The sequence below is a fragment of the Theropithecus gelada genome, chromosome 14 (assembly GCF_003255815.1).
Source record: "Theropithecus gelada isolate Dixy chromosome 14, Tgel_1.0, whole genome shotgun sequence".
Classification (NCBI taxonomy): Eukaryota; Metazoa; Chordata; class Mammalia; order Primates; family Cercopithecidae; genus Theropithecus; species Theropithecus gelada.
The window spans coordinates 35,267,995-35,277,981 of record NC_037682.1 but is presented as its reverse complement, the minus strand read 5'-3'; the positions used below and the strand labels follow the sequence as shown (position 1 = coordinate 35,277,981).

Here is a 9,987-nt window from a genome sequence, read left to right as displayed (position 1 = left end):
TCATGAGTTAAATGCAGTTATATGTGTCATAAATTCCTGTAATAAAGATGATGGTGGTGATGTTGAAACGAAATGTTTGACACAATTCTTCCTTATATCCGTTTTAGCAAATATAACGTAAAAATCTGAGGTTAATCCCCAAATTCTGTTCTTATATAACTGCACAAAAAAATAAACTTAATAAATCTAGCATTTATGTTTCACATTTAATAGAAAATTTTTAAGCCATAATCACTGTAGCTGCTTGGCATCTTATTTCTTCAAGAATTCTTTCAGTGCATGCATTAACTTTGGTTAAATTATTCTGGAGTTAAAAGGCAGAAGAATATATAAAATAGTATGATTTCAGAAGCATCATTGTAACAGACCAATTTCAAAAGATTCAGTTGCTAAATTTTACTTCATAATTCCTTTGTCAATCAGTTATTTAGGTTTTAAAAGAGAAGAGAATCATGTGATGTTATCTGCATGGTCATTAGTCTCACACAATGAAAAGAAAACAATAAAATAAGACTAAAGAAATCATTCTTCCAATGATTGTCATTGAACTGTTACATTAGTAAACATTCACAGTATGAAGTCTCTCTCAATCTCCAGCATATAAAGTAGTGCAAAGAAAAAAAAAATCCAGTCCTGTTACCTGCAAACAAAACTTATTACATATTCTCCAATTTCACTTATTCTATGTTACACATTTGCTGTTAAATCTTCCCAAAATTAATAACAAAATATAATCAATTTCTAAAGGCCCTTGCAGCCTTTTTAAAAGTTAATTTCCAGGTAAAAATAAACTTTAATTAAATCCAAGATAAAATTGTGACCTATATTCTATTAAATAATTTACTTTCTTTTTTCTCTACACAATATTTCTTACAATTTTTAAAAAACACCTACTGAATCCAAAGACATATGATATGCTGTTAAAGCACTGATAAATGACTGCTCAGATTCATTAGTTCTTACATAGTAAATACTTCAAAATGCCAACTTTTCCCATCACTGCACAATTACTAACATTGACAATTTACTTCACACACACACACATACGCACACACACGCACACTCTCTCTCTCCATCTTTACTGTCAACATCTTTTCCAGTTAATGTGCAAAATTCTTGCATTCTAATAAAAATATAAAGATAGATTTGCTCCTATTTAAGCCTCCCTCTTCTCGAAGATGTATCATTTATTTGATATGTAATACAAGTTTAGTGACAATTATGCCATGTATAACCATTAAATAGTGTACTACTGTATGCATTGGATCATTTGCATATTTCATTTTCATAACTGCACTCTCTATGCATAAATATATTTGGAGATGCGGAGAGGGGGGCAGTGGCAGGTGGAGAAAGAGATTCACACATCAGTCTCCACAGCCTTTGCATTAGAACAGTTGTTTTTATCTGTCTCACTGTCATCCCCCTTTCCCTGACACTTCTCCTCCTTTGCACACAGAGATTCCTTAACTCCTTCTTCCATCTCTAGATACTCTGACTTGTCCCCCAGGGAAGAAGAAGTAGAGCTCCGAAATTTCTTGAGCAAATTAGAGGGGAGGTATGGGCAACTGACTGCATTCTGCGTTAGCTGTGTCTGTTCCTCATTTTCAGTCTCTCTGTGGTAGAAATAGTTAAAGTTAGAGACAATCACTGGCACTGGCAAAGCAATGGTTAATACACCCGCAATGGCACACAGGGACCCGACAATCTTGCCCCCCACAGTGATGGGCTTCATGTCCCCATAGCCCACAGTTGTCATGGTCACCACAGCCCACCAAAATGCATCTGGGATGCTTTGGAAATGGGTAGTAGGTTCATCCGCCTCTGCAAAATACACAGCGCTGGAAAAGAGGATGACCCCAATGAAGAGGAAGAAGATCAGAAGGCCCAGTTCCCGCATGCTGGCTCTGAGGGTGTGGCCCAGGATCTGCAGGCCTTTGGAGTGCCTGGAGAGTTTGAAGATCCGGAATACTCGGACCAGACGAATGATTCTGAGGATGGCAAAGGACATGGCCTGCTGCTGCTGACCATTGCCACCCCCCTGTTGCTGGGCCAGGTCAGTGCCCAGTGTGATGAAGTAAGGCAAAATGGAGACAATGTCAATGATGTTCATGATGTTTTTGAAGAAGAGTGCTTGGCTGGGACAAGCAAAGCAGCGAACCACAAACTCAAAGGAAAACCATACAATACAGACTGTTTCCACGATGAAGAAGGGGTCATTGAATATTGTGTGCCCTGAGTTCTCTGGGTGGGGTGCTGAAGTGTCATTCAACAACCCACCGTGCCCACCAGCACTCAGTGCCATGACGAGATCCCGGTCGTCCCTAAACTCAGGCAAGGTTTCCAGGCAAAAGATGACAATGGAGATTAAGATGACCAGGACAGACACAATGGCTATGCCCCTTGCAGGACTGGAGCTCTCTGGATATTCAAAGAGGAGCCAAATCTGCTTTTTAAATTCATTCTCAGGGAGGGCCCTGTCCTCCTCCTCTCTCACAAAGCCCTCGTCCTCCCGAAACTTCAACAGGGCCTCCTCCCCCAATTGATAGAACTTCACCTCCTCAGTGAAGATATCAAAGGGGACATTGACTGGCCTCTTCAGGCGGCCTCCTGATTGGTAATAATATAAGATGGCATCAAAGCTAGGGCGGTTCCTGTCAAAAAAATACTCATTGCGCAAAGGGTCAAAGTACTGAGTCCTCTTTTCAGGGTCTCCCAACAAAGTCTCTGGAAACTGGGCCAGAGTTTTCATCTGGGTCTCAAAGCGTAGGCCTGACACATTTATCACCACCCGTTCACAACAGTCACTGTAGCGGACTGAACTGTAGCCACCACCGCCCTCATCCTGAGGCAGCAGGTCCGTGTAGGAACACTCATCCCCATGGTCATCTTCACTATAGTAAAACCTTCCCTCCTCTTCTTCCTCCTCCTCCTCCTCCTCGTCTTCCTCCTCCTCACTCAGCTCCCTCAGGATCTTCTCCTCAGAACCACTGGGCATCAGGTCAGAGCAATGAGAGAAGCTGCTCTGCCGGTGGTGGGCTTTCTTCTTCTCAAGCCGCTGTCGCCTCCTCCTCCGGCTACCCCGGCTGCTCTGAGGGTCATGGGAGGTGCAGGCCCCACGTGACTGGTGGTGGTGGTGGGAGCCACCAGAACCCCCGCTACCTTCAACAGCAGCTGTGGCCGCTGCAACAGCAGCTGCCGCAGCTGCCCTGGAGTGAGCAAGCCTCTCCCGCTCCCGGGCCCTGGCCTGGGCAGCATAACCATAAGGCATGTGACTGTTGCACCCTGAGCTCTCCGCACTCACCATTGCAACCTCCATGGTGGTGGTTTTCGGAAATGGCTGGTTCCAGTTGTAGAAGAAGAAGAAAGAAAAATAGGGCAGCTTCTTTTCTCACCAAATTAAGGTAAGTTTGGAACCCTTAAGCAGATTGCTTGGAAGACTAAGGATATTTTCAGTCCAACTTTGCATTTTCTGTTTTTAAATCAGCACGCCCCATGCTCCCTCTTCTCAGGGATTCAACATTGCTCTCCAGAGCTTGGCTGGTCGAGATAAATAGCCTAGCACTCTCAAGACTAAGAAGTCTGAAAATGCTGGAGTGTCTCAGACACCTATGTTTTGGGGGTAGATGTTGAGATTTGGAAATATGTCTGGGATGTGGTTAGTGATGATGCTGCAAGATTCAAAGGCAGCAAGTGTCTGACAGCCAGAAGTTGTGCCTAGAAAATGAAATACATTTTTCTGCCATGGAAATTGGCCAATGCTCAGTCCATTAAATTTAAATAAAATGCAAATAAGCCTTTACTGTTAGCACTTGCCTTCTAGTGATGGCTCGAACCATGTTAAGATGTGGTTTGAAGTATGTCCAGCCATTTCTACTCAAAGTCTATCAGGATGATTCTGCAGGCTCTCCTTTTAAGTTCATCAAAGGCTTCCTGGACCCAGGTACGATGCCAAACCACAGATAGAGGCAAAGACCCTGGGAGGTAGAGAAGGTGCTAGATGAGGTGTCAGCAGAAGCAAAACCAGCTCTGAGGTCTCCATAGAAATCAAGGAAATGCAGAGCATTCTTCAGCCAAAATCATGCAGAAGAAGCACTTCACCTGAAAAAGGATTGGAAACAAGCATAGGAGAAAAGTAAAAAGGAAACAAATCATAAAGAGCAAAGTGAGCATTTCTCTTCATATACACATCCTTCTCTTTCTTCAAGAAAGTCACATAACACACCAAACACCCATACATTTTCAAGAGTATGGGGCACACTATTCTCACTCACTAAACATCATTCTTTCCTTCTTCTTCAGATATTATTTCAGCTCAGTTTATTTTTATGGTAACTCAATTATTTTTCCTCTCTCCACTCATGGCTCACATGGCTCTTGCTTCTATCTTTCCCTTCACCAATGCCAGGTCTTAATTCTCACTGTCACTCTCTTCATTCCACAAAAATAATGCTGTGACTTTACAGCTGCTTCCATCATTCATCTATTTCAAGGCAATTTTTAAAATTTCCACTCATAAAGTGTTTCTGAATTAAGTGCCCTTCCACTCCTCTCTATCTTGACTCAGGATTGGGGAAGTCGGAAAAAAGAAAAAAACAACAACAACAGTATTCTTATTCTTTATGCAGGCAGCACCACTTGAATGCACTTCAGTCACCTCATCTATAAAGTACAAATAATAACACAACCTCCCCCATCTCATGTTTGTAAGGACTAAATGAGATAATGGATGTTGATAGAATATCACAGTGCCTTTTACCTAATGAATGACAATAAACACTAGCAGTTATGAATAACGTGACAGCAACCTACGTTTTTATTGTCTGTCTACACAGCCCCAAGTGTTTGTGTCCTTAGGCCACTAACTAAAGTAGGGGAAGATGGGACATGAGGACATACAGTACATCCTGAGACTCACCAGTGGCCGTCGTTAAGTTGGCACTGCCTGACTCCCTACCGCATGTCCCCATTGTTTTTCTGTTCCCCTGAATCCTGAACACTCTCTACCACCCACAGGCTAGGAACTAATGCCAGTTTCCACATCTTTAATAACCATCTTCTCTCCTTGGCGGTCGCTCCACGTTCACCTCAATGGTTCCTCCTCCACTCTGCTCAAGGTGCTATCTCTTATTTTTTAAAATGTCAGTTTGTGTGGACTTCATTCTTAGCCTATCATACTTACCCCCACTTCAATAAAATCCACATCCCTAACATCCCTCGTCCTCTCTCTCTCTCTCTCTCTGCCCACTTTTATTTACAATCTCCCACTTCCGAATTGCATGTCCCTTGCAGTTCCAATCTGCTCCCTCTGTCACCTGTTATTCCTGGCCCTTCTTCTTCCTTAGTTTGCTCTCCCAAGATCCAGGTAATTCATCTCCTCAGCCAGGTCCTATAAAAGCCCCCATCCAAATCTCCTGTCTCCTCTTGATTTTTCCATGTACTCTGTTCAACAGGACTTCCAAGAATGCAGGGAGTAACCCAGAGAACTGGAGAGAATGATGATAGTCAGAATTCAGGGCATCTACCAGCTTCTATTACTGGAAGCACTTGGAAAGCATAAGAGAAATGGCTTTCTGAAGCCATTAACAGGATTCAGCTCTTGACCACCTGCTGCTCCTTGCTGATCCTGTCAGCCTAGCAGCCTAAACACACTAAATTTTATGAAGTGACAAGCATGGAAGTGGCAAACAGAGGTCTTCCCAATCATACACCCCTTCCCAATCATACACATTTTCCTAGGGCAAGGAGGGCATTTGATTGCAACACAAACTCCAGAAAATACACCACTGAGGGCCTCTCACATGCCATCTCCCTTCTTTGCCTGACTCCTAACATCATCTCATACTCTGAAATGTTTACCCCCAAGGAGTTACTAAATCCCTACTTACAAAACCATCCTGGGGTGACATTCACCGTGGAGTGTCAGGCCAACATCCTTTCAAGACTGGTACAGACCAAATAGCCTGAGAGTTTGCTCAGTTTCTTCCCCAACTCCCCCAAAACAATTATAATTTCAATGAAGCCCCAGTGTAACCCAAGTTCCTGTATCGTTGAGTACTACACACACCTGCCCTCCCACCCAACTGACTCCCAGAAGGTCATAAATTAAAGAGTCTTCTAATTCACCATCAGCTCTTCGGGAGTTCTAGAACTGCCCTCTTTCTGCTCTACACCAAATAATTTCACATTTATTTATTTATTTGGGATTATTTGTCTTTGTTTATCTAACTCCCTCCTCCACCCTACAAGTAGCAAATTGCCTTCCTTTTAATCATCTACTAGTTATTTCACTATCCCTGATCTAGAAAAGGAGAGAGAAAGAAAAAGAAGAGAAAAGAAAAATCATTCCTCCCAGCAAATCAGACTGGTTTAAAATCTCTCTTCTTTCTCAGGGTACTGGTGTTAGGAGAATCTATTCAAGCCAATTTCCAGGAGCCTTTATGATATAGATCTTTGCAGAGGAATTTGTCTTCTTCTTTAACACCATTAAACTAATAGGATTTTGCAGACTACCTATTCCCCAATCCCGGCGCCCCCAAACAACAGCCAAACATCCCGCCCCTCCTCCTCTCACCCCTCCAACAACAAGGCTGTTCGTCTCAGTGCTAATTCCTGCAACTGTGTCAGTGTCAGGGTGGTACCCGAACCTTAGAGAGATAGAGATAGAGAGAGAGAGAGAGAGAGAGAGAGAAGAGAAATTGAGAGAGGGAATCAGAGAAGCCAATACCGTGAGAAATATACACTTCAACGCACGCCATTTATGCAGCCCCTATGTATGTTGCTCAAATGCTCGGAAAATGCACGCAAATCCAAACGTTGGGAGAGGCAGCAATTCAGACTCGTTCACCGGCTGTTCCCAAAAGAAGGGAACCGGTGCGGCTGGGAGGAGGTGAAACGATGCTAAATCTTAACCCCCCTCTCGTTGGGAAACGACATCTTTAATCGCGCCGTCGCCTCCAGACCTCGGTTCCCGCTCCAGCACGTTAAGCAGGGCGCACTCACCGCATCCCCGGGGTTGGGAAAATAACAACTGTTGGCCCCCTGGAGCGCCGCGCAGCATCCGCACCTCCCTTCTCCCACCTCCCGGTTTATTTTTAACCGCCTTCCATTCATGCCCTTCTGTCACATTCCCGATATTATTTATCCCTCAAATGTCCACTGTTTCTTAACAGTCAAAAGAAGAAGGTGGAGGAAAGATTAAAAAAAAAAAAAAAAAAAAAAAAAGGTATCATACTTACCGTTCCCCGGCGGGGCGAAAAATAAAAATAAAGAAAATCCACCGGCTGGCTTGTTTTTCCCCCTCAAGCTGCAACAGCTGGAGGAGGGGAAGAATGATCTTGGGTGAGGGGGGTGGTAAAAGGAATCACTCGGGTTTGGCAGGTGGAGGCTCCAAATATCCACGGAACAAGTTCTGTTGCCTGGCCCGGGGGGTGCACAGGGTTCTCGCGGCTGGAGTCTGGGGGTGGGGGTCGGGGCTGCCCCAGAGAAGACCCCAAGACTCCTGGTTCCTCTGGAGTTCAGCACAGGAGGGATTGCCTGGGAAAGGAAGTCAAGGTTCCTCCGAAAAGAAACAAAATCCTAGACAGCAGCGATCACTTGTTAAGCCCGAATTCCTCCTCCAACATCCATCCCTCTCTGGCTCTCGCTGGCTGCGGGAGCAGCACACGCCTCCCCTGGCCGCGAACGCGCGCCGGGCGGGGGCGGGGCCAGGGCCGAGCCGAGGGTGTGGCGTTCGCGACGGTCGCCAGGGGCGCCTCCAGGCGCGGCGGGGCGGGCGCAGTCACGACGCCGCGACTCCCCGCACCCCGACTGGGCCCCCCAACTCCCAGGATCTGGGATCAATTCCAGGACTCTTTGGCTCTGGTCCCCAGAGGCGAGGAGCAAATCCTGGAGAAGTGTCCCCGTTGGGGCCGGAATAGGGGTTTCGACGGCAGCGCGGGAGTCCCCAGAGGGCTTGGGAGCGGGGAGCTCCCATGGGAGGTGCAGTCCCGAAAATGGGGTCCTTTGGGACATCTCCTCTCCCTAACTTGCTTTCTCTATATCTCCCCTCTAGCCCCGTCTTCTTTTCCCCACCCCACCCCCTCCCAAAGCGGGTTTGTTGGGTTGAGAGGCGGGTGCATCTCCGGCGAGGCCGCTGGCGGGGAGCCCTCCTGTGCCTGCCAGCGCGTGCAGATCCCTCAGTCTCCGCCTCCCTTGTACACAGTAGTTGAGCGGCTTCAGCGCCGGGGTTGGGCCTCCGGGGCGTGGAGGAGACCGACTTTCAACCTGTGTTCAACCCCGGGCAGGGGAATGTTACAGAAATTGGAATCAGGCCCAAGCTAGGGGCTGCGCACGGGAGGCAGCAGTCCTAGGGGAGGAGGGTTGGAGAGATGAGTAAGTTGCGAGGTGGGCCAGGGACTGGGGGCTTTGGAAGTTGGGGGGAAGAGCACGCAGCCAACCTGTTGCTGCAAAAAGAAATACGCCTCTGGTACGGACTCCCTGAGGGCTCTTTGGATCCTTCGGGATAGAAATCAAGGGAGATCGCAGCAAAATACAAGTTTTTTTGGTTTTCTTTCTTTCTTTCTTTTAATTAAAGCTTGTGCGCACAAGGGAGCTAACACCAAGAAAAAAAAAAGTGGGCTGTTCCTCGAAGTCAGGGTGTGGGTTTCCTTTACGGCCTCTGCCGTAAGGGGAAATAAGGGGAACTATAGGCAGGGCATGTAGAGTTGGAGTTTTTCTGGTGCATGCATAGTGGTTTGACATGCTTCTTCATAGGACGTATGTATCATTAGCATGTTAAATCTCCACGTCTGGGCGTGATTGTTTGCATTAAATTAAGGAAAAGGTCACTGTGAGTTGAAAGTTAGACCTAGCTGCGCATGCCAGGGCCTGGGGCAAGTCCCTCGTCCCCTAAAGCCGAAACTTCTGGTTAATAGCTTCTTGGGCTTTTCATGCTAATTGACTGGAGTTACAGTTTGAGGAAGAGTCTTTCCTTGTTTCTTGTTTATTTCTTTGGGCCACATCAAAACAGGAAAGTAGACAGCTTGCCTGTCTCAGGCTTGCCAGAATCAACCGGGCGAGAGGTTTGGCTCCTGGGAGGTCTCCATCCTTAGTGATCTCTCCCATTGCCCACCTCCATTTAGAAAAAAAAAAAAGGTTTTGCTGTCCATCCCCCCACCAGCGCGCGCGCGCGCACACACACACACACACGCGCGCGCGCGCACGCACACACAAATAACCAGAAGCCCACGTGGCGACAGGGTCTCCTTAGACACCTCTCCCAGCTCGCCTGATGGACCAAGCAGGCAGTGGCAGCGCGATGCCCAGACTGCTGGAGCAAATCCGACCTTGGGCTGGTTCGTTGGCGCCGGGACTGTCACTGCCGTCCTCGGGGCGGCAGCTTTGTTCTAGGGCCCTATTGGGCCTCCTCCTTTTGTGATGCTCAATTAATTATTAAGAGAAACACTCCCGAGCTGAATTATAAATATGCCCTCCACTTACTCACCTAACCGCTGCGGGCTCGGAAAAGGACACCTGGAGGGCTGCTTTTTGTTGCTGTTTGATTTTTCTTTTATCTTTTAAAATAACTAGACACACACACAAAATCGAATTGTAATCAGTGTGAAAGAAAAAGAGGAAATGAAACCCCGAGTGGACCCTGGTTTTTCTAACTTCTTTCAGCTAGTGCAGCTTGAAATTGTGGCATGAATAAGTTTAACTGCAACCCCCTGGCCTCAACCCTGGTGGAGCAGCTGAGAGAAAGGTATCTTCACGCTGGCTCTAGAGACATTCTTTGCCTCAATTCATTCCCTACTGCAGTTCATCCGAAGAGCAGGAAGAGCGGGTTTCTCCAGAAGTGAGAATGATCATGTTCACTCGCCCCAAACCCTCTCTCTGTACCTCCACAATGTGATATCACTGTGCGGTTTCATGCATACCAGAAGCAAATAACTGGTAATATTTATTGTTGGCTCATTAGAAGGATATTTCTTGGGATAGTAAAAAGCA

At 46.4% G+C, this 9,987-nt stretch overlaps 1 protein-coding gene across 2 annotated transcripts; it reads right to left on the bottom strand.

Annotated features, from left to right (window-relative positions):
- Positions 1-382: 382 nt before the first annotated feature.
- Positions 383-7,789, bottom strand: KCNA4 (potassium voltage-gated channel subfamily A member 4). 2 transcript variants are annotated; one of them, XM_025357300.1, is made up of 2 exons: positions 7,239-7,789; positions 383-4,101 (listed from the first exon to the last, which is right to left on the bottom strand). In XM_025357300.1, the coding sequence occupies exon 2, from the start codon at positions 3,317-3,319 to the stop codon at positions 1,361-1,363; it is 1,959 nt and encodes a 652-aa protein (XP_025213085.1). In that variant the 5' UTR covers positions 3,320-4,101; positions 7,239-7,789; the 3' UTR covers positions 383-1,360. The 2 variants fall into 2 exon arrangements, with proteins under 2 accessions (XP_025213085.1, XP_025213086.1); XM_025357301.1 differs by lacking the exon at positions 7,239-7,789 and adding an exon at positions 7,003-7,025 and having other exon boundaries at positions 389-4,101.
- Positions 7,790-9,987: the final 2,198 nt, after the last annotated feature.